This window comes from Ostrea edulis, chromosome 9, assembly GCF_947568905.1.
Source record: "Ostrea edulis chromosome 9, xbOstEdul1.1, whole genome shotgun sequence".
NCBI lineage: Eukaryota > Metazoa > Mollusca > Bivalvia > Ostreida > Ostreidae > Ostrea > Ostrea edulis.
This window is the reverse complement of record NC_079172.1, coordinates 18,534,238-18,561,824: the sequence shown is the minus strand read 5'-3', so window position 1 is coordinate 18,561,824 and position 27,587 is coordinate 18,534,238. Positions and strand designations below refer to the sequence as shown.

The window sequence follows — 27,587 nt, the reverse complement described above, 5'->3', positions numbered from 1 at the left end:
ACTTTCTAATCAAACTATCTAATAAATACGCAATGGCGGCGCCCATAGGTTTCATGTGCTTGGTTTGTATCAAATGGAAATTTCTCTACTTTTTCCAAGAATGAACTGATATCATCTCAAACATAGAAGAGGTAATTTGATAATTGGTAATGTAAATGTAGACATGATATATAAACGAAACTACGAAGCACAGGTGAGGTGCGGCATATTGTGGCTGTTTCGTAAAGGCTGTCAATTTTCCTTTATTTCTACATTCAGTGTACGCGAATGATTTTTAATTTTACCGGACATTCGGTCTGGTAAACAATCTAGCTTTACCAGACCAAATTTTTTAATGTGCAAGATTCTGTCTTTGCGCTTAATGTTTCTGAGCTGAGTACAAGCCTATAGGGCAAGTGAGAGTACAAAAGTTGTAGCGCAAATAAGATTTTACTAGCCCAAATGTTGTGTAGGAATGATTCAACATGATTCGAAATTTCAAGTTTAAACATTTTTAATGAGTATAACAAAACAAGTTCAGCTCTCTTCCAACTTAATATGTATACGGTGTGACCGTTGGATCGAGCGAAGCATGTACGTAACTCCGTTTCCCGAGTGATAATCATAATTCCGTTAAGTACGGTAGATTATGCTTCATTTAAAAATATATATTTTGAATGAAATTTCCTTGCGCTAAACACCAGTAATTCATCTCATTAAAGGAGTTTATATGGGGACAGCAGTTTTACATGATCCGCCTATTCATTGAACGCGGGAAATAAAACGCAAGGCGACGTAAACTGTGCATTGTGACGTCACATTTAACCTCGACTTTTTTCTCTTTTTCAAAGCAAACAATTATAAACAACAATAATACATTCCGTATGCAATGAAAAAGGCCGTTAAAACTAAACAAAATTAACCAATAAATTCAAAATGGTAAAAAAGTAACCGTAATTTTATCGTATATTCTTATTCAAAGAAACTCGTGAACTCGTTCATCTATTTAGTCGTATTACGGTTTTATATGTATTTATTTGCTAAAACCTATTACAATGATAATTGTACTATTCACGTTGAACAAACTGAGTGTTTAAATTACGAATTGCACATCAGTCTTCTATTATTGGCATTCAAAATAAAACACGAATAACTGTTGAAGCAGGTAATGAAAAAATAAATGGCGGCGCCCATATGGATCACGAAAATTTCAGAGAACGTATATAGAGATTATCTCTTTTTCTTTTGCTGATTTTGACTTTTTTCTTTTACATACGTGTTACCTTTAGAGCCTTGCTTCGCGGACGGGCCTTCGGCCCGTCCGAGCTTCGCTCGGTATAATTTTGTCATTTCACAGTCAGTATCTTCAGAATCCTTCATTTCTGATTCTTCTAGTTGTCAATAATCACTCTCATCCTAATAAAGGTAAAAACAAGGGTTAATCACTAGCTCAATCACATATTCTGAACGTCTGGGGCGGCACTTGTAGTTGTTACTTTGGCGCAAAGTGTTTACATAATTATTTTCGTGTCCTAACATTTTCTTTGTTGCTTTGTTTCCTCACACTTCTTAGCGGCAACTTTCTCTGTAAGAACGGGTTGTTTCACTGATTTCTTACCAGGAATTGCACATTCTTCATATTTTAATAGGGGATCATAATCCCCGCCGGAAATATATAACTGGCTTACAGGGCATGTGTGTCAATAATACTTGGTAGCCTGATCCCGATTCTACTAAACACGGTTATCGACGGGCCTACTGCTTAATTTCGAAGACGGAAATAATTTTATAGACTGAAATTCATAAATCTACCCTGATTTACCTTGCGTATACACGTTTATTTGGAAAAACTGAAGTAGTTTAACATGTTTAATACCGGAAATACTATAAACAAAACAAAAACACAATACATTTGGTCAGGAACTATACAAACTTTAACCGGACAGATCCATTTTTTACCGGAAATGTCCGACATATTTCGCATACTCTGAGCCTATATTCACAGAGTCCAAAGTTTATTATTTCAAACAAATGTCATTTCTGTTGAAACGTTGTGACCTTCCAGTTTTCTTGACCTCTACTGGATTGATGTTTGACTTTTGGGACTTAATGTTTTTCCACTGTGCTTGCTGGCAACATTTTTATTTGTGTCGCTTGTAGTTTCTTAGCACATTTCATTAACGATTGCTTTTCCATAACTGAGTTCATAGGTCAGTTCCGAATCACACTGCCAGTTCCAAATCATGGAGGTGTTTGAAACGACTGCAGGTTGATTTGAATGTTGTCTGATCCTACATTCATTCGGTCCCAAACTTTAAATCAATACATCTAATGATCTGTATGTTTATTCCGCTTTAGACATACCTAATTTCTGTAGAAATAAAGACAAATCAGACACCAGCTTAAATTAATCTTTACATTTTTTTATGTTATGCTGAACAATATTCAAAGCTTCACATTTAGGCATAACCAAAATTGCGGCATTCAAAATAGTTATCTTTCTCCGAGTCTGTTCATCATTGAATGTTGTTGTCAAGGATGGGAAGCTTCAGTGAATGAAAAAAAAAATGATAAAAGCAAAGAGTTGAATATGCTAAAATTGAATAAACTACAATATACCTTTTAGATGATATATATATACGGTGTGACCGTCGGACTGAGCGAAGCATGAAATGGTCATTGGCGTGTCCCAAGTGATAATCAGAATTCTGTTGAGTACGGTAAATCATAATTCATTTGAAAATAGTTTATGAAATTCCCATTGTGCTAAACGCCCAGTAACATCTAAATGTTAAAGAGGGGATATATGAGAATAATAACAGGATCCGCCTATTCCTTTCACACGGGGAATATAGCGCCAGCCAACATAAACCGTGCATTGTGATGTCACATGTAGCCTTGACTTTTTTCTACGTCTTTCAAATCAAGAAATTATAAACAACAAAAATACATCCATTTGGAATTTAAAAGACGGTTAAAACTAAACAAAAATTAACCAACAAATTCAAAGTGGTAAAAAGGTAAGCGTGAATATATCGTGCATTTTGATTTAAAGAAACTCATTAACTGGTTCATCTATTTAGTCATTTTACTGTTTTTCTATTTGATGATTGGCTAAAAACTAACAATAATAATTATACCATTATTTTTAACAAACTGGGTGTTTGAATTACAAATTACATGTCAGTCTTGTATTTTTGGCATTCAAAATTAAAACAAGAATAACTCTAGAAGCAACTAATGAACAAAACAAAATAGCGGCGCCCGTATGGATCAAAACTTTTCAGCGAATAGATATTATCTCTATTCATTTGCTGATTTTCTCATTTTTCATTATGCATACGTGTTACCTTTAGAGCCTTGCTTCGAGGGCGGGCTTTTGGCCTGTCTGAGCTTCGCTCAGTATCAATCTAGTCAAAATGTATTTTACCAGGTGAGGGGGGTGGGGAGCATTATCGACGTTGGTAATCAGTAAATACTTATAGTTTGTTGTGTTTATAAAATTGTACTTATTATATCTGAAACACTTGAAGACATCAACCCTGGATCTTTATCCCCTGGCAGACATTTTCACCTCTCAGTTCTAGGGGCTGGTCTATAGCTCTGAATCCAACAGGAAAGGAGAAAATGCAACGGACCATACCGGGATTTAAATCTGGGTCCCCAGGATCTCTAGTCAGGTGCTCTACTGAGCTATCTGGGCACCGTCTACCGCTACTGATGTAATACAGTAAATGATGCCAGTAATTTTTCACCTATTCTCTTGAAAACAGTGTTGACTAATTCACAAACTATATTTCTCCTACATTGCAGATTTAAGGAAATACCAATACTGACTATCTGTTAGATAAGGTACTTTCCAACTGTATAATCACTTGACATCAACAAGAAAGATCCAATATGGCAAAGAAAAAGAAAAACATCGCTGATCAAACCAGGAATAAAAAGAAGGAGTCGGAGAAGAAAATCAACCCATTTGAAGTCAAAGTCAATCGACAGAAACAGAAAGTCATGGGGCGTAAAATATCCAAACATGATCGGGGCATGCCTGGACTGTCAAGGTCAAAAGGAATCCAGAAAGTGAGAACCTTTTTTTGTCATGTGCATTGCATGCATCCTAATGTTGGTACTGTAAATATGTTTAGGTTGTAATGCAGATAAAATTGCTTTGCCATACATAGTATAAATGTAGCATATAAAAATCCAAAAACAAAATACTAGTCTATACCAGTAATGGTTTTAAAGGAAAAAAAAAGAACTGATGTTCTTCATGCAATATTAGATATTACTTTTCAATCTATAACTGCATCTGAGGATAAATATTAAACATTGTACTTCTTTTTCAGAGAAAAGCAACATTACTTCAGGAGTATAATCAAAGGTTTAAGAACAACAAGTTTATAGACAAGAGGTTTGGGGAAAATGACACCTCTCTAAGCATAGAAGAAAAAATGATGAAGAGGTTTGCGATGGAGAGAGAGGTAAGGAGTTTAACTCTTAGGTGATTTCAGTGAACAAATATCGCCATGTTACACAGCCAGGGATTTATCTCGGTTTTTACTACCGGTAAAAGGTACCTTTCCCCTTTGGTAACAAATGGATATTTCCCTTTCCACAGATAAAAAAATCCCCTTCATTTGTAGAAACTTCACAAAATTGTATAAGAATTTTCAAAAAAAAATCATTCTTTTAATATTCTTAGTCATTTTAAACTTACAATATAGATAAAATGAGTAATCAATCACATTATATGGCTGTTATAATCTGTGGATATTATATTCCATGGATATCCCCATCCCCTGGAAGCTCATGACTACATTCTCAAAAATTTCCCTTAAATATAAAATGGGTAGATCTAGTAACATCTAAATGCTAGATAAATCCCTGACAGCAGTTTTCTGATTTGTCAGTCATTAACTAATTGTATCATACTTTATACCTTTTTATTGGCTCCAAGCAATTTACTATATTAACATTGTTCAATTACATCAATAATTGTAAGCCACCCGTTATCGATAAAAACTGAAGTCGCTGATGGAATTTGCAAAATCATTAATGTCCATTCTGGATTTGTTTTGATTTTTACTTTGTGCAGTATGCATATCTAAAATCTCATGAGACACGGATTGATTGATTGTTTTTACGTCTTGTCAAGAATTTTTCACTCCTATTGACACATCACAAGCTGTAGGTGAAGTGTCACAAATTTAGACCTATGCTTAGCGTGCAGGACCGTAGCAGTGAGGGTTCTTTGTCACGTCAATGCCTGCCACAACATGGGACCTCCGTATTTAAGGTCATATCCAAAAGACCAGTGATTCTAAATGCAGAGTGTTTGGCGAAGGAGCAATGATCAGTAGTCACTGCCTATTTTAATGTCTTAGGTTTGAAGCGGCCATGGCGCGAGCGAGGCTCGAACTCGCAACCTCCTGGTTATGAAGCGAACACTCTAACACTGAGCTACCGCGACCGATGTGAGACATGGATCTTAAAGTTGAAAGATGATATGTGCAAGTGGTTGCAATAGTACATTATCGTTTGATAGCGATTGACTGCATCATGTATTCTCAGAAAACGCAACTTTTCTGGTCTTGATACCACCGTTTTGTTTGAAACTACATCTGGAAGCCAAAGTAAAAACAAATTACACATATTTTGAAGTGTTACTAATTCTAAATATGCATGTCAGATTTTTTGGCAAATAAAGCATTGTTTATGTTTGGAACAACAAGCATTTATTTCAGCAAATCCGACTAAACTCAACTAACACTAAAGGCTCCGACATAGAAGATGAAGTAGATGAGCATGTAACAAATTGATATTCGGCATATCATTTGTAATTGAGTACCTCATTCGATGTTCCCTCATTTTTTTTATAAAATCACCTTTAAAGGATATTAGACAAAATTGGGCTGATGAATTTATAGGTATTACCTCCGGAGCCAAAGGAACAACTAGTTTGCACTCTGTCCGTCTGTTTGTTTGGCTGTCACGACTTTGTTTTCTGGATTTTTTTCATGCTTTAATTTAGAAAGTTGTTTACTACAGTATGTTTACAGGTAAAGTTTAAGTTTTGTCACATTTGAGCGATTTTTACATGATTTATGGGATTTTTGTTTCCACTATGCTGAAATTTGATATGTGGTTTAATACCTAATGAGCAATTACACATCAAGATTCATTATTGTTATGGCTGACCAACTCTAATGAAAATTGCAAGACTTAATTCCATGGTTGAATGAACTTCTTTGATGATTTAAAAAGCTGAAATGTTGTGTGATGAAAGAAAGATGCCTATCGTTTCTCAAGGTCAGAAGTAAAAGGTCAAGGTCATATCACTTGGTAGGAAAACATTGTAGGCAATATTCATAGTTCTCCATAAATTTTTTTTGCTGTAGTGTGAGATCTATGTGATTTAAGGCATACCGCTTTGTAATCAAGTTTGTCTAATTCACCACATCTGTTTACATTTTTATATTGTTTTTGTCCTGTCTGTCATTCTGTAATTCTGTCTGAAACTTTAACCTTGCTAATAACTTTTGAACAGTAAGTGATAGAGCTTTGATATTTCACATGCGTATTCCTTGTGACAAGACCTTTCCGTGGGTACCAACATTTTTGACCCTATGACCTTGGAGTTTGACCTACTTTTTGAAAACTTTAACCTTGCTAATAACTTTTGAACAGTAAGTGATAGAGCTTTGATATTTCACATGAGTATTCCTTATGACAAGACCTTTCCGTGGGTACCAACAATTTTGACCCAGTGACCTTGACCTTGGAGTTTGATCTACTTTTTGAAAATTATAACCTTGCTTATAACTTTTGAACTTTGATATTTCAGCCTTTGGTATTTCACTTGAGTATCTCTTGTGACAAGACCTTTCCGTTGGTACTAAACCTTTTGACCTTGACATTTGACCTACTTTTAATTTTTTTTTTACATTGGTCATAACTTCTAAATGGTAAATATTAGATCTTTCATATTGTACATGAACATTTCTTGTGACAAAATCTTTCTACTGGTACCAAGATATTTGTCTTTGTGACCTTGGCCATCTTCGGAATTGGCCATGATCGGGGGCATTTGTGTTTCAAAAACGCCTCTTGTTTTTTGTACAAGAGATCAAAATTGTAATACTTCATAGTATTAGAAAAATATTATCTGTCTGATCATCAGAAAATACCCTTGTATAAATTTTTCACAACATCATGTGGTGACAGAAACACAAATAGAAAGTTCTGAATGTTGAAGATGCTAGGTAGAAGTGAAAATGCTGATCTTTATATGCTTTATTGTTCAGAAGATGCTAGGTAGAAGTGAAAATGCTGATCTTTATATGCTTCATTGTTCAGAAGATGCTAGGTAGAAGTGAAAATGCTGATCTTTATATGCTTCATTGTTCAGAAGATGCTAGGTAGAAGTGAAAATGCTGATCTTTATATGCTTCATTGTTCAGAAGATGCTACGTAGAAGCGAAAATACTGATGTTTATATGCTTCATTGTTCAGAATGACTGGAGTTGAGGTTGTTCATAACACAACAATAGAACTCAAGGCTGAGTGAATGAAGACTTGTTTGATCATTTTCATTTTCAGATGATCATAAACATATTTTGAATATTGAAATTAAAGGAAATGCAAAAAGTGATACAATTGAAATTTCAAGACCAGACAGCCTTGGCAATATGTTGAGACATATCAAATTCTCTTTTCCTAATTTTTATTACTATCATTACACATTTTTATTATGCATAAATAAGATTGTTCATGCAGAATTTTACACATACAACTTGACTAGGGGCCACACATAGAATGCCACACAAATGCCTTGGGACTGGTGTGGGACATATATTGCAATAATTACAGAATGCTTGTTTTGTTTAAATTGATAGTTCATGAGTTTAGTTGATATGTATAGCATATAAATTCAAGCATTCAGCATGATCATTTTCCATTACACAGCGAGAGAAGACAAACAAATTCAGTCTGAATGATGATGATGATGACCTAACCCATTTTGGCCAATCTCTGTCCTCCATTGAGAAATTTGAAGAGCCCCAGATCAGTGATGAGGAGGAGGAAGACGGTGGAAGGATTGATGGTGAGTCCATTTACACAGTCTCTCTCTCTCTCTCTCTCTCTCTCTCTCTCTCTCTCTCTCTCTCTCTCTCTCTATATATATATATATACATATATTTATTACAATTCTCCTCCATTTAGCTGACATGGTGGCTAAAGAACATTTTGGTGGCTTCACATTAAACAGTAACTATGAAGAATTAGGGGGGCAGAAACAGAAAAGTTGGAAAGAAAAAATGGAGGAAGTGATTGCCAAGTCCAAGAAGGAAAAGGTCTGTAAATAACACACAAGATGAAATTACTAATATCTTCTGAATTTAAACTACTGCATTTTCCCTGATGTTTAAATTTTTTTTTGCAAATGGTTGTCATCCGTCATTGTGCATCAACAATTGAACATTTCTAACTTCTTGATAATTACCATTTTAATTCTTTTCAATTTTGGTATGAAGCATCATTTGCACAAGGCCGGGGGACAAAATTTGTAAATTTCTGGACTCCTGCACCCTTGGGGCCTGAGGGTTGGGGCAAAAACTTCCAAGAATTGTCCAATTTTTAAAAATCTTCTTTACAACCACACATGTGTAAGAAAAAGTAAATGCATATTGATATAGAGCAGGATCCGGTCTCTTCCAAAATTGTAAATTTGATGATCCCCGGGGTAGGGGTTTTAGTATCAGAGTGGGGCCAAAATTGTCAGTTATTAAATGTGTGAACAATAGAACATTTTTAACTTTTTGATAACTACCATTCCAATTCTTTTCAAATTTGGTATGAATCATCATTGTAACAAGAGGGACATAAATTGTGAATTCCAGGACTACTGCACTCCAGGGGCCTAAAGGATTGGACAAAAATTGACCGATTTTCAAAAGCGTTGGTTTTCTACACCCTCACATGTGTAAGAAAACTAAATGGATAGTGATGTAGATCAGGAAAACTTCAACCAAAATTGTAAATTTTGTGATCCCCGGGTAGAAGTTCTGACTCAAGGAAGGGGCCAAACTTGTTATATACAGTGTTTATGTGTAAAATATTCAGATAATACCCTTTTTAATGCTCTTGATACTTGTACTAAATTGAAAGTAAAGAGATATTTAGAAGGAGTAGGTAGTCCTTTACATACTAAAATTGTAAATTTCATGATCCTAGAGGGACTGAGAGTTCGCTTCCAGGGTTGATCCAAAATTATTATAGTGATTATATTTCCTGTATCATCTGAAATACTTTTTGGAGTTTGCTGATATGGTATAAAAACTAAATTCATATTTAGGAAAAGCAGAAAAGGATGTACCGAAATTGTGAATTTCGCAACCCCAGGGTATTGATTCTAGGATGAAATAAAAGAAAGATGTGTTCTTAAAACATATACAAATGTACATTTACATTGTACTTTTGCTAAATATTTGTGTTCAAAACAGTATTTTTTTTCTAGATTTCGTAGGCCTTGGGACTAGTAATAGTTATATATAACTAATACGCAGGTGACCGATAAGGCCTAAAGTCCTCTTGTTCAATCAGTTAACAAGGTTTTTCCCATTATCAGTTTGAGCGTCAGGCGGAAAAGGAGAAGACACGAGAACTTACAGAAAAACTGGACGAGGAATGGAAGGGTGTGATGAAGCTTATGTCTGCCCCAGAGAAGGTGATACAGGATACAGACAAGGTAATAAATGATACAGACAGGGTAATATATGATACAGATGATACAGACAGGGTAATAAATGATACAGACAGGGTAGTAAATGATACAGACAGGGCAATAAATGATACAGACAGGGTAATATATGATACAGACAGGGTAATAAATGATACAGACAGGGTAATATATAATACAGACAGGGTAATATATGATACAGACAGGGTAATATATGATACAGACAGGGTAATATATGATACAGACAGGGTAATAAATGATACAGACAGGGTAATATATGATTCAGACAGGGTAATATATGATACAAACAGGGTAATATATGATACAAACAGGGTAATAAATGACATGTAGGCTTTGTATGCCTTAGACAAGGTTTTATTCAATACACTTAGCAAGTCCCTCCATAAACAACTACAAGGCTTTAACTACATATATAACTTTAGAATAAATTTTAATAGCAATTATTTTACATATGTAATATTTGGATTTGCTATAGTTTTTTCTGTAATAAACCTTAGTCATGTTTGCTGTTTCATTTTTCTCATTTCTTGATGAAAGTAATGACCATTAACCAAGTGACATTCAACTTGACAAAAATTCCTTTATTTACACTGGTCTGTGTAAAAACATAGTTATATCACAAAATATGTACTACATAAAAAGTAAATTTCTAAATTGTAAATGAAGAATGTGAAAGCAATGGACACGCGAGTTATTTGTGCATCAGCAGCTTTTGAGGAAACATGCACAGTGCATGTAATATAAGTTTTTGATGCTGAAAATTCATTTTCATTTGTTATGCACATCTATTTCTCATTGTAGAGTGGCCATGAAGGAAAAAGTCAAAGTAAAGCAGATGGCTTTGATATAGCAGTGAGAGAACTGAAGTTTGAAATGAAGGGCAAGGTGAGACAACTGTGATACATGTACGGGTGTTGTACACAGAGTGAAGGGCAAGGTGAGACAACTGTGATACATGTACGGGTGTTGTACACAGAGTGAAGGGCAAGGTGAGACAACTGTGATACATGTACGGGTGTTGTACACAGAGTGAAGGGCAAGGTGAGACAACTGTTATACATGTACGGGTGTTGGAAACAGTGTGAAGGGCAAGGTGAGACAACTGTGATACATGTACGGGTGTTGTACACAGAGTGAAGGGCAAGGTGAGACAACTGTGATACATGTACGGGTGTTGTACACAGAGTGAAGGGCAAGGTGAGACAACTGTGATACATGTACGGGTGTTGTACACAGACTTGATTTGTTATGGATGAGTTTGTTAAGCCACAATGAACTTTTAGCTGAGGCTCCAGTAAGCTATTTAAAATTTGTCCATTGTCTGTCATTGATGGAAGCCTGTTGTTCTGGTCAACTTTTCACATTGTCAATTTCTTCTCAAGATTCACCAAACTTTCTACAAAGAATCCTTAGATTAATGAGATTAACAAGATTCAAGTTTGTTAATTAAAGGACCATGCTTCTTTTCAAGGAGATTATTAATTGGATGGTTTGTTTAAAAAACCTTCTTTTGAACTTTTTAACCAAATATTAAGCCAAATCTTGTATGAAAACGTCATTTAAACAATGCAATGCTTTCTTTGCTGTTTCATTGGGTGAAGAAGATAGCAAGCATTGCAAAAAAAAAAAACATTTAATTTTTTTCTGCAAGGAATGCTAGCTTCATCACCCAATAAAACAACACAGAAAGACAATTTATTGTTTGTATATTTATTTTTAAGCATTTAAAAAATATATAAACCAGATTTAAGTTCTAAAATATCATATGGTTGACCCATTCATTACGTTAAACAGAACAGCGGATGTACCCTTTGACCTTGATGACGCTCCATATTTGATAATGATTACACAGACAGGTGGTACTAAAAAACCGGATCAAACTAGCTTGCAACAAATATGCAACCATTGTATGATGAAAGCTATGCCAATTTGAAAAAAAATATAAGAAAAGATTCAGTGAATGTAAATATTATGTAATGAAGATTCAAGTTTATTCAAACCATAAGTCTTATCGCAATTCACCTTTGAATTAGAATGCTTTGGCCAATATAGTATTGCATTGTGTGATGACACAATTGAATCTGTATGTAATACAATTGCGAAATGCAACAGAAACTCTCATTGGTCCATATGTATAAGTCCACCCAAATTCCCTTATACGGGAGTAATCGGCATTTGAAAACATGATGGCCAGATGGAAACAAACTTCAAAGGAAGAAAGGTAAAAAGTTGTATTCTTGTGTTGTTGTCTCATAAATTTAATATAAAAAAATTCCTAACATATTTTCCTACTGTACTTGTGTCCAAACATACCTTCAAATATTTATTAAAGCCTCATACGACCCCAAAACTCGCAGCTTTTGATGATTTCATTCGTTGACGTAGCCATGTTAGTTAGCCAGTCAATTCGAATCCTGGTTCATTTCCATACTGGCACAATAGCGTCTAGATGTGAACTAATACCCCCACAAATATTTTAGCTTAATATTTTAAATAATATAATATCCCAGTTTCATTAAATGATAATTATTCAAATAGCTAAACTCACGGAAATGCAGCTTTCATTTGTCTGGGCCGGTCTCCATCTCTGCCACACGAGTGTTAAGGACCACAATGGGCTTATGTAGCATTTTCGTTAATCAAGAGCTTATTTTACCTTTACAAAAACTATATCTTTTAATTTCTATTAATTATTCGTGTTGATAATTAATGAAGAGTGAATACATAATTTAAAACCAATTTTATGAATAGATACCAACAGCGACAGAACTCGAATATTGACCGGCTACCTAACATGGCTACGTCAACTAACGAAATCATTTGAAGCTGCGAGTTTTCGGGTCGTGTGTGGCATTAATGAATATTTGAAGGTATGTTTGGACACAAGTATAGTAGGAAAATATGTTAAGATTTTTTGATATTGAATTTATGAGACAGCAACACAAGAATACACCGATATCGCAATATCAGGCCTCAGCCATGCGCAGCTTGTTTGTGCCCCGTGAATTGAAGGTTTTTATAAGAGCTGCTGGATCTGTAGCTCTGTTCCGTCACAATATTTTTTTCAGAGAGCTATAGTCCTCCAGGTAGGCTAGTAATTTTCTAGTCCGTCCATCTTATCTGATCACCAGTCACCTGAATCAGCTCGAGAAAGTGGGCCGGCTGTAATCGGCCAATGAAAACTCTTGTTGTATTACATCAAACATGTCATTCAAACTTTTCGATCGTCTCATTCAATTGTGTCGTCACACAACGCAATACTGTATCGGGAAAAGTGTTCTAATTCAAACGTGAATTGCGATAAGGCCAGGATATTGGACCACAGTAGGGTTCAAAGTCATAAAAAGGATTACTCTTTAAAAATTCTCTTGTCAAGAACCACAGAGTACTATATGTCAAATTAATCGGCAAGCATCCTCATGTAGTGCAGATTCAGGTTTCTTCACATTGTGACCCCGGGGACAGAGTGGAACAACAAGAGAGGTTCAATTGTCAATTTGATGGGCAAGCTTCCTCGTGTAGTGTACATTCAAGTTAGTATACAGCTTGATGTAACCCACAGGACCACGATTGGGTGATAATTGGAAGTTTGTGTAACTTGGAAAAATTCAATTGCTCATGTTAGAAATGTGGCCCATGGACCTATTGTTAATGAAAGTGATTTTTGAAAAAAAGGTTTTTACTGAATTCATTACATAGGCTACAAATAGGTTAAAGTCTGAGGAAGAACTGGCAAAAGAAGAGAAAGAAAGACTAGATAATTTAGAGGTAAGTCACATTATTTTATATGAAGAAAAGCTATGTCTAAAATCTATTTGAAGTCCATGAATTAAATATTGAACAAGAAAGTTAATGCATATTTGTACAGGTTTTAGACTTTCGATCACTCACACAACTAGGCGTATTTGTAGATTAAACATTGAATCCAATGCATTTTATGTACAACGATAAGAACATGATGTATTGTATGATGAGTATAAATTCAGATCTTTTGTTTTGTGAAGGCTGACCGTTTAAGGAGAATGAAGGGGGTCACAGAGCAGGAGGAAGAAGAGAAGAAAAGGGTTCATTTCTCAGCTGACGATCTTAACGATGAGTAAGGAGAGGATTTCTTATCAACCAGCAGCACTGTCAAAAATAAAAGGCTCATATAACATGCAACCTTATGGGGATTTAATTCAAAACCATTAGTACATGTATTCTATTGTCAAAACTGTCTTATCTAGAGTCGCATTTTCTTTTATGAAGATGTTTATATACAGTAAAACAAGCTTATAATGAACATGCTAATAATGAATTGATGTTTATTGCAAAGTGATATATAAAAGATTTTGATTAATAATTAGTCCCCTACCGACTTCTCTGTTCTTGCAGATATTTATTTTATATTTGGTATGTGGCTTTGCCATAACAAGTTACAGATCAAGTTCGAATTTCGTCTTGGTCCGTTGATTTTTCACTTATTTTTCCAAGTTTGAATTTCGTCTCGGTCCATTGATTTTTCACTTAGTTATGGCCCTTGGACATAGAAAAATAGCATGAATAATCAGTTTTCCAGACTTTTTTTGGTTATGCTTGCAGATATTCATTTGATATTTGGTACAATGTTTTGTCATAATAAGTTACAGATCAAGTTTGAATTTCGTCTTGGTCCGTTGATTTTTCATTTAGTTATGGCCCTTGGACTTAGAAAAATAGCATGAATTGTTAGTTTACATCCAAGTTTCTTATCTCTGTAGATAAGAATTAAGAATACTACACTCATTAAAACTTCTAGCATAGTAATACTACAATATAGATAAATTATTCATGATTATCTACATGTCACAGTTTATTGAGTTGGTTAAAGACCTAAACCTAATTATGAATTTGTCTTTTTTCTTGGTCTATATAGTCTTTACTCGAATAGTAGTTGATTTCCAATCATTCCTATCCTGGTTCCCCAATTTTCCCTTTTACCATAACCTACATAATGAACTTTGAATATTGTTGTGGTACAGTGATTTTTGCAACCGGTAGGGGACTATGTATTGCCATGCAATACTCTCAGAATGCTTGTTCTGTTACATCTAAAATTAATCAATATAATTCACAAGCAATGGGAGAAAAAGTTGATGCTGGATCAGGAAAATTTTACCCTTCGACAGGGATGAACGTCAGTCAGAGACTTGGCAAGGATCATCCTTGGCCAAAGTATGGAACCCTGTGATGAATTCATGGGATTTTTTTTCCAGTTTTTCTGTGGATAGCAGGCAACATTTCCATGCTGTGTACAAGGATGGGAAAATGTTGATGGATGAAGACGATGAGGAGGAGGAAAGTAAAAGTGAAAAGATTGACAATGACAGTGATGATGATGATGATGATGAAGAGAAAGATGGAAGCGAAGATGAAGGAGAAGATGAAAAAGAAGATGATGCTGAGGAGGCAGCTGAAGGTTAGTCAAAATCAAAAGTCTGGTATAGTCAGGTAAGTTCTAATTCAGTATAGTCATGTAAGTTCTAATTCAGTATAGTCAGGTAAGTTCTAATTCGGAATAGTCAGGTACATGTAAGTTCTACTTCAATATAGTCAGGTAAGTTCTAATTCGGTATAGTCAGGTAAGTTCTAATTCAGTATAGACAGGTAAGTTCTAATTCGGAATAGTCAGGTAATTCTAATTAAGTATAGTCAGGTAAGTTCTAATTCAGTATAGTCAGTTAAGTTCAAGTTAAAAAAAACTGCCAGCAAATCAGCATTATGGATAAATAGACATTTTCTCTCTGAACAGGTTCTGATGAAGAATCGGATGATGACAGTTACAAAGACATTGAGTCGGAAGATGAAGAGGATTCAGACAGTGAGAAGAAACCTGATGGAAACAAAACCCAGAAATCTCTGACTTTGAATCTTACAGTAAGTTTCTTGTCTATACAGTGTAATTCTTTTTAGTCTGCGTCATCTTTTTGACAATGATAGATGTTGCACGTACATTTATTCAGTGGAACTTATCTAAAGCAGACTTTTCATGTAATGCTGTTGAAACAATAACTTTGGATTACACAATGTATGGATTATGCAGGTTTTACTGTACCAAGCTAAAATAAATGATCTTGATTTTTTTTTTGTGGCAGGAAAAAAAGAAAATAATGGATGCTGCACGAAAAGAATTACCTTATACTTTTCCAGGTATTCAGATTTTCTTGGATTTTACCCAATTTAATGCATCTTAATTATTCTCACACCTGTACCATTATAAGTACATTATTTATGTACTTTATTATGTGTACAAAAACCAATAATAATAAAAAAAAAAAAAGGACATTATTTAAAACCATTCATGACTATATGCCGGCATGTTTATGTCCATAAAGTGAATTGAATTTTTCTTGGGATTTAGCACCAAAGGACTATGAAGAATTGCTGAATCTGTTACAAGAGCACAATGAGGAAGACCAGCTGATCATTTTGAGAAGACTGAGGAAGTGTCATCACGTTAGTCTGGCAGAGGGCAACAAACAGAAACTTGAGGTAAATCAAAAAGCTGTGTCATTTACACAATCTTAAATTCAGGTAATCTGATGAAATGATCAATAAAGACTTGTACAATTGTAGGAGGAATTAGATGAACTACAGAAAGGAATTTGTGTGATTTGTAAAATAGTGAAACCGTATACTTACCTGAAGTTATACTGTAAAAACGATTTATCTAGCACTTTCAAGATTTGGGGAATGTAAATAATTTTGATGGAGATATACATGTACGATGTGTGCACTTTCATTGCTTTGCTGTGTGTACACAAAGCACTGAATAATATATTACTGGTTATATAAAATTATAATCATTAACACTGTGTATTTGGATCTTTGCTAATGATACATTTTTATGCTCACAAGATCCAAGGTTGGGGGCACATTGTTTTTGCCCTGTCTGTCATTCTGTCTAAAACTTTAACCTTGCTCATAACTTTTGAATGGTGAGTGATTGGGCTCTCATATTTCATATGTGCATTTCTTGTTACAAGAACTTTCTTTTGGTACCAATGTTTTTGACCTTGTGATCTTGACCTCGAAGTTTAACCTACTTTAAGAAAAGTTAACCTAGGCAATATCTTCTGAGCTATTTGAGGTAGGGCTTTCATATTTAGTGTATAGATTTCTTATGACAAGATCTTTTTTGTGATACCATGATCTTTCACTTTATGACCTTGGCCATGGGGTTTAACTCAAATTTCAAAATTAACCCTACTCACAGCTATTGAATGTTGTGTGATAAGGCTCTCGTATTTTATTTGTTCATTCCTTGTGACAATGCCTTTCTTTTAATATTAAAGTTTTCTTGTAACTGTTTTGTATATACATGTAGATTTCTTATGACAAGACCTTTCATTTCTTTCTTTGTTGTGATCGGGCACTTAGTTTCACAAACACATCTCGTTCATAGACTGGATTTGTGTCTGATATAATTGATGCTATCTATGTAGTCTTTGGAGACCAGGTCTTCCAATGCTTGTATTGAAATTCCCTTGGGCATAAATTGCGTTCCTTTATTAGCCAAACTATTTTTAGCCGAGTTGCAACGAAGTTGAACTCGGCTATTGGTTTGGTGATGCGGGCGGGCGTCAACAATTGGTTTCCGGATGATAACTCGAAAAGTTTACAATCTAATCAAATGAAGCTTTGATATATTGTTGGGTACCAGGTAAGGAAGACCCCTATTGATTTTGGAGAACAAAGGTCAAGGTCACAGTGACCGAAAATAGAATGAAAATTTCAGAAAAATTTGGTTTCCGGATGATAACTCCGAAAGTTTAAATCCGAATCAAATGATACTTACAGATATTGTTATGTACCAGGTAAGGAAGACCCCTATCGATTTTGGAGAAAATAGATCAAAGGTCAAGGTCTTAGTGACCGAATATAGAATGAAATTTCAGAAATATTTGGTTTCTGGATGATAACTCAGAAAGTTTAAATCCGAATCAAATGATACTTGAATATATTGTTGGATACCAGCAAAGCAAAGCCCCTATTGATTTTGGAGAACAAAGGTCAAAGTCACAGTGACCGAATATAGATTGAAAACTTCAGACAAATATGGTTTCTGGACATTAACTCAAAAAGTTTAAAACTGAAATTAGTTCTTCACAATTATAAATATGCCACATCATTCCTGACTTTACAATGTATCCCATGCAACTTGGCTCATGCACCCCTGGGTGCATATACTGATTTTTGTATTTTTATGAAGCAGAATTTTTTTCAAAAACTCCTATAAGAGAAGAAAACTCATTTGTTTGGTTTAGTGCTGATACATATGTAATGATTCTATTTTATAAATCCTGTTCTTGTGACTTACTCAGTACTTTGGTAACGTTTTATTTTGCAGACTCTTTTTGACTGTCTGGTTCAATATTTTATTTTGCAGACTCTGACTGTCTAGTTCAATATTTTATTTCACAGACTCTGTTTGACTGTGTGGTTCAATATTTTATTTCACAGACTCTGACTGTCTGGTTCAATATTTTATTTCACAGACTCTGTTTGACTGTGTGGTTCAATATTTTATTTTACAGACTCTGACTGTCTGGTTCAATATTTTATTTTGCAGACTCTGACTGTCTGGTTCAATATTTTATTTTGCCGACTGACTGTCTGGTTCAATATTTTATTTTGCAGACTCTGTTTGACTGCCTGGTTCAATATTTTGCCGACCTCGCCCTACAGCAGCCTCCACAATTACAGTTGATGAACAGCCTTGTCCCACACCTGTTTGAGCTATCCCAGGGTTCCCCAATTGCTGCTGCTCAGGTGCTAGTCGATCAGATCACTGAAAGGCAGGAGGAATTCCAAGCCATTTGTGAAAGAAAAGGAGGAAGAGGTCTCTATCCAGCCCTTGACACTGTGAGGATCAAAATGTTACTCAATAATAAAATGTCCATGTTGTAAAGAAAATCTGTGTTTTGCCAATTCTTATGAAATTGTAAAATACATCTCTATTTTAAGACAAGCCTTCCGATAATATTCTAATTAGCATCCTTTGCACACCTGTAAGTCTTTAATGACATTTTTTGCAGCTGATGCTTCTTAAACTTGTGGCCATACTGTTCCCGACCTCTGACTTCCGCCACGCTGTCACCACGCCAGCAATTGTATTCATCACGCAGATGCTTGCAGAGGTTAGTGTACTAGTTCATTCATCTCAAATGTTTAGACTTGCAGTGTATATAGATTGATTGATTGTATCTTGTTTAACGTCTCTCTTGAGAATTTTTCACTCATATGGAGACGTCACCAAGACCGGTGAAGGGTTTCAAATATAGGCCTTTGTTCTATGGAACTGTCACTACCTGTTTTAATGACTTAGGTTTGTCACGAACAGGATGCGAATTCCTGCATGTGGGGTGAATGCTCTAACCTCTAGGCCACCGTGGTGGTTCAATGTATATAGAGGAAATTACATACAATACAGTAAAAACAAATGCCTGAACACTTTTATAAATGACCTACAAGTAAGCAAACTGAAGCATCATAATTAGAAAACTGATGCAGTGTATATACCTACATGTATGTATAGTATCTGTAGTAACTGAATTATGAAAATTTTTATATAAATAGTGTCAGGCACTTCTATATAGACCTGTGTGAAGAAGAAGGCATGTGTAATATGAATTAATTTATAGATCTGTGTTATGAAGAAGGTACATATAATATGAAATAATTTGCCTGTAATTCTGTCTCGTGTCGTGTACTAATTGAACGGAATGAAACCCTTGATATTTCAGACATCAGTGAAACACGAGAGGGATGTAGCCGTGGGACTCTTTCTCTGTAGTCTAGTGCTGGAGGTGAGAGTGATTACAAACTGTATATCAGGAATTTCCTACCTATCAATGTATGGAAGAGGTTCCTCACTATCTTTAGTACTGATATGATATGTTGTGTGTTGCAGTATGTGTCTTTATCCAAGAGATATGTTCCTGAGGCTGTCAACTTCCTGCATGGATTACTGTTCTTGGCATCAAACAAAGAACCCAACAAGTGTAATCATCTTTTCTCTCTCTTCATCTTGTATATTAAGTTAAATCCCTGTCTAGTGAAGGCTGATATTCATTTTAGTATCTTTGGTGCTACACATGAGTAAGCGAGAGATAAAAACAATCCACACCAATTCTATGTCCCATTGGAATCCAGAATTTAGTAGTGTTAGTTGTATGTATCTCTGTAAATAGATTAGAATGGAATATGTCTGATGATAGAATAAGTCATTACAATGATCACTGTCTAAAGGACTGAATGTCTCAAGGTCCAGTGCCTCAAAATCTAACACATGCAGTTAATATCACTTCAATATATAATTTGTTTAATGATCTGTGTGGACCAGACATAGGTAATTTATATTTATATAATGATAGGCATGGACCTGACACAAGTAGTTTATATTACTTTAGATAATGGTATGTATGAACCTAAAACATAAACAGTGCCCCTACCATGATTACAAAGTTAATTTTATACATGTTGATTTTATACAGATGCTTCAGTTATTCCACCTTTTCGACCAGTAGGGAAATTCAACGATCTTCTTGTGGTGACAAAGAAAGCCAAGTAAGTGGATATTGATGGGGTTGGATTTTGGTTCTGCTTGTGAAAAATTAGATGTCGAGTTTATAGAATTAATGGGTTTTGTTTTGGTTGCACACAGGAAAATTAGATATTTGTATTAGATTTAATATTTTTTGTTGATTTCATAGAAAAACTGAGGTGAAGTTGTTAAAGATGTCAAAGGTGTTGACCATGGAAATGGAAAAAGATGAATTAAGCAATGATGAATTCAGGTATAGCACTTGAAAAGAAAATCGTTTGTTGTTTTCACAATAGTATCTTATTACACATCCCTTGCATACATTTTTATATGCCTGTTTTTATACAGGACATATTATGGTACAGTGATGTCTGTCCGTCCGTCCATTCAGGCTTTTCTGTTTCTATATCTCTCTGTCACATATTGAGCTGAATCATAATTTGTCCTTCTAACTCATACAGTTTTTAAGTGAGGACCATTTTATTTCACAAAGTATTTGTATAGGTATTGAAGATGTGCAGGTGGCAAGGGTTTTGATTTTCTTCAATTTTTGAGAAAATTACAGGTTGTTGAAAACTTTGTCTGTTTTGATGAGTTATTACAAAAATTATTACATGATTTGTCCATTGAACTCCTCTCACAGTTTTCAAGATAAGGCCTCTTTGTAAATAACTTGAAGATGTGCATATTGCAATGATTTTCTAATTTTCTTGAAAACATTACAAGTTGTTGAACTTAGAAAATTTTGGGATATATTTTACACACAGAACTCTTGCTTTGTCTGTCTATCTTCTGTCACAATTTTTAAGCTAGGACCTTTTATTGATATGATGCAAAAGAAGTATGTCACTCTTGATGATAACTGATGCTATTTTCAGTAAAGTTCTACAACTCCTGGTTTAAGAAAACACCGTTCATAAAGCTGCGATGGGTGTATTATATACCGCTTCTGGTATGCTTATTACACATTTGAGTAAAACTTAAGCTTCGTTTTCGTTGCAGATTATCTGTGATGAAGGGCTGTGTAACTCTACTGTCTGAGTTTAATACCCTGTATCAGGAACTCCCAGCTTACAAAGAAGTCTTCTCTCCAGTCCTAAACATGCTGGAAAAGTTACCTGTCCACCACTACCCTACAACATTACAGGTAAATAATATCACTGAGTTTAATACCCTGTATCAGGAACTCCCAGCTTACAAAGAAGTCTTCTCTCCAGTCCTAAACATGCTGGAAAAGTTACCTGTCCACCACTACCCTACAACACTACAGATAAATAATGTCACTACCCTACAACATTACAGGTAAATAATGTCACTACCCTACAACATTACAGGTCAATAATGTCACTACCCTAGAACACTACAGGTTAACAATGTCACTACCTTACAACACTACAGGTAAATAATGTCACTACCCTACAACACTACAGGTAAACAATATCACTACCCTACAACATTACAGGTAAATAATGTCACTACCCTACAACATTACAGGTAAATAATGTCACTACCCTACAACACTACAGGTAAATAATGTCACTACCCTACAACATTACAGGTAAATAATGTCACTACCCTACAACACTACAGGTAAATAATGTCACTACCCTACAACATTACAGGTAAATAATGTCACTACCCTACAACACTACAGGTAAATAATGTCACTACCCTACAACACTACAGGTAAACAATATCACTACCCTACAACATTACAGGTAAATAATGTCACTACCCTACAACACTACAGGTAAACAATGTCACTACCCTACAACATTACAGGTAAATAATGTCATTACCCTACAACACTACAGGTAAACAATATCACTACCCTACAACATTACAGGTAAACAATGTCATTACCCTACAACACTACAGGTAAACAATATCACTACCCTACAACATCACAGGTAAACAATGTCATTACCCTACAACACTACAGGTAAACAATATCACTACCCTACAACATTACAGGTAAAAAATACCACTACCCTACAACATTACAGGTAAATAATGTCACTCTCCTACAACATTACAGGTAAATAATGTCACTCTCCTACAACAGATACAAGTAAATAATGAAAGATTTACTGAAGGACACACCATTCCTTTACTGAGTAGAGGAGAAACAGAGAACAGTGTCTTCTGTACTTAGATTCTATGCCTCTAATCCGTAAAAGATTGGGCTTATAAACTGGTGAAGAAATCACTTTTTAGCTCCCCTGAACTAAAGGCTCACTTGATCCTTTCTGATAAACATTTTAGCTCCCCTGAATTAAAGGCTTACTTGAGCCTTTCTGATGAACATTTTTCTGACATCGGTTGTTGGTGTTAACATACTGTAGGTGAAGGGGATTCAAGTTTGTTAAAATGAAAGGTTGCACTCTTTTTAATGGGAAGGTAATTGAGAATTATGAAAAAAATTGATGTTTCATTTTTAAAATCTAAAACCACAAGGCCAATTTCAACCAAACTTGGCACAAGGTATCCTTGGATAAAGGGGAGACAAAGTGTACAAATGAAGGGCTACACTCTTCAAAGGGGAGAAAATGAAAATTTCGATTTTATGTTTAAAAAATATTCCTCTTAAGAATCACTCCGCCTGTTTCAATTAAACTTAATGCAAAGCAGTCCTTAGGGAAGCGACTTATATGCTGGATAAGTGTAAAATTTCAGCATTTGGTGTCTGTTTTAATTTCTTCAGCCAAGATGTTTTTGACATGCAATAAGGGGACCTTCTTAACATTGAGAAAAATCACCATGTTGGTGACAAATCCCACCTCTTCATCATAAGGTTCACTCTGATTAATTATTGTCAGGTGTACATTGATTAAAATTTGTTAACTTTCGTGTTTGAGGAATGCATATATATTTCAGTATGAAACTTTAGTTATTATTATCCTTCAGAATACAATCAATTTCATTGGTCGAAGGCTGGTCATGTGAAGGGAGACAATTTGTGATGTCTCCCTCACATGCAGGGTGACAACTGTGTTTTCTCCCTTTCGAAGATAAATTTCGATAGTTGAATCGAGATAGCTCTATTAGAAATTTATTAAGAATATATGGGATCATTAATCAATTGATTTTATTTGCGACTTTAGTGTCAACATTAACGGTCAAAATAACAAATGAGAAGAAAAATATTCCCATTCTTAGACTAATGCAATTTCGCATTTTCCTTGATGTTAAGTTCTTGTTTTGCAAAATGTTTATACACTTGATGTTGTGTTTTTGCGTATGGCATTGAGTGTAAAACAAAATATTGCATGCAGTTGAGGGTAACAATGATTACACCTCTCGAAAACCATTGAAAATTTAGTAGTATTTTCTGCTGAAATAGTCATGAATTTGTTGACATTTGGAATAAATAAAAAAAATCAGTATTGTACAAGGCAATGAATGTTTGATATATTTTTTAACATTCAGATTCTTCAGGATAATAAAATTATTATGGACTGTTTAGCAGGGAGACATCACATGTGTTTCTTGTGACAAGACCTTCTGGTACCAAACTTTTTGACCTCATGAACTTGACCTTGGAGTTTGGTCATCATCAGCTTTTCATGAACACATTTTGTTATGTTTAGAGAAAATGATATACTTGGCATAATTCATGAATAGAGAAATGGTTAAAATAATACACACCTTACCGGCACGTTAGTAAGTGCAGAATTAAACATCTAAAGGTGATACAAATACAAACACCATTATCGGTACATTAGTACACACACCAGTACTGAGTAGGTTAATAAGTACAGTATTAGAAACATTTGATAAATTATTCGGTGTACAACATAAACTTGTAAGTGCCACAGACTTCTGCCAGAGTTTGTTTGCTCACAAACCAAACTCTTCAATTTAGGCATTATGGGATAGGAATTTCTCAGAAACTACAAAACTACATGGCTGCGTACACTTTGTGACATCACAGTAGAATGATGCAAAAACATAACGGCAAACGTAAACAGTTCTAAACAAGAATGTAAACATCAAGTGCAATGTAAAATTGCATGAGAGTGGGAATATTTTTCTTCTAATTTCTTAAAATGCATACTTTTATTAATACTCTTAATGTCAATATTTTCAAGTTTTAACTATGAACTACTTCTTTGGTGTTATTTGCCCGCGTGAGAATTGCGGACTCACAATATACAAATCTGTTAAAAATTTATGTGTTGCTTCAGCTGGGAGAGGGCTATACGTAGATGAAGCCTCGACGGGGAGTATGCAAAGCGCCATTTAAGTAACACAAGATTGTTTATACAGCATCATGGTAAAATTTCACGCTCATTTAAAAAGTGTGATAAACATATTTACGTTGAACTTCTAATATCAATGTAGAGTTCATGTCATGTTGAGATCAAAGTTCAGAATTTTATTCATCTCTGGAGTTCATTTGACTCGGTTAAGCATTGTGGCCCTTGATTTTCTTGTCTACTACTCTGTGTAAAATGTTGCTATGTTTAAGAATGTTAATATTTTATCAGATTTGTGTACCCGATGTTTTACAGAGATACAGTAAAACACATATATACCAGGTATCTTTCACTTTTGTAGGTGTTCATACAGGATCTTCAGACAGCTTTGAAAGAAACTAGTTCTAAACCCCGAAGACAAGTCAGCATGCCCCAGAGAAAACCTAAACCAATGAAAATGTTCGAACCCAAAATAGAGGAAGTGTGAGTGTGTGAATTGTGCTAACTGTACATAATATGTAGATACAAAAATCATGCTTACACACACTAAATCCCGAATATCAATTCTACAACCAAGCATTCAAAGAACGTAAGCCCCCACCCCACCCCAACCTTCCTCTGTTTATCTGCAACTGTTCTCATTCACAAAGTGATCCCAAAATTTAAGTACAGAATATGTTGGTAAACTTTCCTCGAGTACCAAGAGAAGTGAAAGACCAAATCGAGTGGTGAGAGAAAAGTTTAACATCATGCTTAGTACAGGTTTCACACAAGTAATTAAACTCTTTGTGGTTTCAGCTTAACTAATTATTCCTTTTTTATTTTATTTTTCCTTTGATTGAGATTTATCTTATTTGGTGCAATTTTGTACTTGCTGGGTGTGGTACTTATTGCCCTCTAAGGGAGTTTACCCATATTCAACAGCATGGTGACGGTCCACAGCAAGTAGTCTTCAAGCATAATTAGGTTTATCTACACATTCAAAACATCTTCATCCATTTTTCAAGACTGTGTGTCATGTCTTTTAAAATGGAATTTAGTTAAGAGTCTTTTGGACCTTAATGAGAATTTGTTTTCTGGTATGATAGAAAATACTTCAGGCATTTTTCTTGATATTATTTCTAATAATGATCTTGAAAAACTGGGCAACCAACAGAAACAGGAGATCAGACATGCTGATAGAGCGCTATAAACTGTCTTCATGTCTTATAAATTTATTTCAAATGACGAGTTAGATTTCTGGATGTGTCGTTTTGAGAAGGAAGCCCGAAGACAAGATGGTGTATATTTTATTTTAAAGTGTTATTTTTTTAAAATTATTATTATTAAAATTTATAAAGTGCACAATTTTACAAACAAAAATGCAATCAATGGCGCTGATTAGTGATGGGGCATAAAGGAGATGTCAGAGAGAAAGAGAGAGAATAAAAATCTTAATAGAATTCAGATATGGATTTGCATTGCTCTATCAGCATATCTGATCTCCCGTTTCTGTTGGTCACCCAGGCCACCCCAACATTTTCTGGTTTTTGTAAAGTTTTGTTTTATACAAATTCTGTTAACTAAATGAGTGGAAACTTCATGGTCATAGAGCATAATGCCTTTTTCAATCCAATACAATTATTGGTATAATAATGATGAACACTAGAGCATAGTTACCCAACCATGAAACTTTGACTTGGAGTATACCAAGCGATTTGGTATAAGCAAATAGTTTTTGTTCGAGGTGTGAAACATGTGCTATTAAAGTAAATGTTGGTAAACTTTTCTCGAGTACCAAGAGATTTGGTGCCAAGTGAAGCGAGGGACCAAATTGAGCGGTGAGATAAGCTTGGACTTTGGGTGTACCAAGTGATTTCATCGAGGCAAAAAAAAATTTGTGAAACATGTACTAATGAGCTTTTGTCAGTAACGAGATTTATCTGTTATAATCTCGTCCCACATAAAGACATGAATGCATGGACAGGAACAAAACTAAAACCTCCTTAGCAGAAGAAAATATGCTCTGATTAATTAAATGTATAGAATGTTTGCTCAAGAATCTTGATCAAAATTTAATAGGTTTGAAGACAGAAAGAAGAAGAAGACAGGATCGAAGGAGGAGAATGAAAAGGAAAAAATGAAGCACAAGTTCAAAAAGGAGCTGAAGGGAGCCATGAGGGAGATTCGCAAAGATACACAGTTCTTGTCACGACAGCAACTAAACGAACAGATGGAGAGGTGAGTCAGTTTGTCTCAAATTAAGCACGACAGCAACTAAACGAACAGACAGAAAGGCGAGTCATTTTGTCTCAAATTAAGCACTGCCACAGTTGTCATGACTGTCGTCTTTCAACAAGTTGTTGATTTCAAAGGCAGCAGCTCTTTCTATGAACTGAAATATTTCAAACTTTTGAGATTAGATTTCAAAATCAGCCAATTTTCCAACTTGCACAACACAAATTTTTATTCTACAAGGTTTTCAAATAACAGTCAGCTTGCAAATGCACTTCCAGATGAAGCGACAGATTCTAATTCTTTAAAAAGACCATTTTGGTTTTATGTACTATGATACTGTTTCTGAATTAAATGTGGTTCTCATATGAACAAAGGTATTAATAGTTTGAAATCATTATTTATTTTGTTTTGCAGAGATGCTGAGAGAAAGAGAAAGGTCAAGGACATTTATCAAATGTTGTCATCACAAGAGGGCGATTACAAGGCATCCAAACGAGCCAAAAAGAACCACAATCCATTCTAGTGGTTTTCTGGTGTGGGAGACAAAAAGAACCACAATCCATTCTAGTGGTTTTCTGGTGCGGGAGACAATATTCTGTATACAGCTGGTCAAAGTGCAGGGAAAATCTGTTGACAAAGAGCAAGACTGGACATGCAACTATCTATGTGTATGCGTTTTATATGCGTGCTTTTATTCTGAAAAGTGTCAACACTACCTTGAAAATGACAATTCTGTTATGACAGATATCTTAGAAAAAAATTACCTTGATGGAAAATTGTATGCATGATAGAAAAGGTAAATGAACTTGTTGAGAATTTATTGTTAAAAATAATATTCTCTAAAAACAAATAAAGACATTGTACACTA

The 27,587-nt window shown here is 34.9% G+C and overlaps 1 protein-coding gene across 2 annotated transcripts; it reads left to right on the top strand.

Moving 5' to 3' along the window:
- LOC125660248 (nucleolar protein 14-like) lies at positions 1-27,587 on the top strand. 2 transcript variants are annotated; one of them, XM_056148744.1, is made up of 23 exons: positions 1-131; positions 3,793-4,059; positions 4,326-4,460; positions 7,945-8,083; positions 8,203-8,333; positions 9,608-9,706; positions 10,541-10,624; positions 13,439-13,507; positions 13,744-13,835; positions 14,974-15,176; positions 15,510-15,634; positions 15,853-15,907; positions 16,119-16,249; positions 18,398-18,622; positions 18,796-18,897; positions 19,504-19,566; positions 19,671-19,761; positions 20,254-20,326; positions 20,473-20,556; positions 21,306-21,450; positions 24,864-24,985; positions 26,564-26,722; positions 27,134-27,587. In XM_056148744.1, exons 2-23 carry the CDS (start codon positions 3,880-3,882, stop codon positions 27,240-27,242), a joined length of 2,616 nt encoding a protein of 871 aa, XP_056004719.1. In that variant the 5' UTR covers positions 1-131; positions 3,793-3,879; the 3' UTR covers positions 27,243-27,587. The 2 variants fall into 2 exon arrangements, with proteins under 2 accessions (XP_056004719.1, XP_056004718.1); XM_056148743.1 differs by having other exon boundaries at positions 9,608-9,727.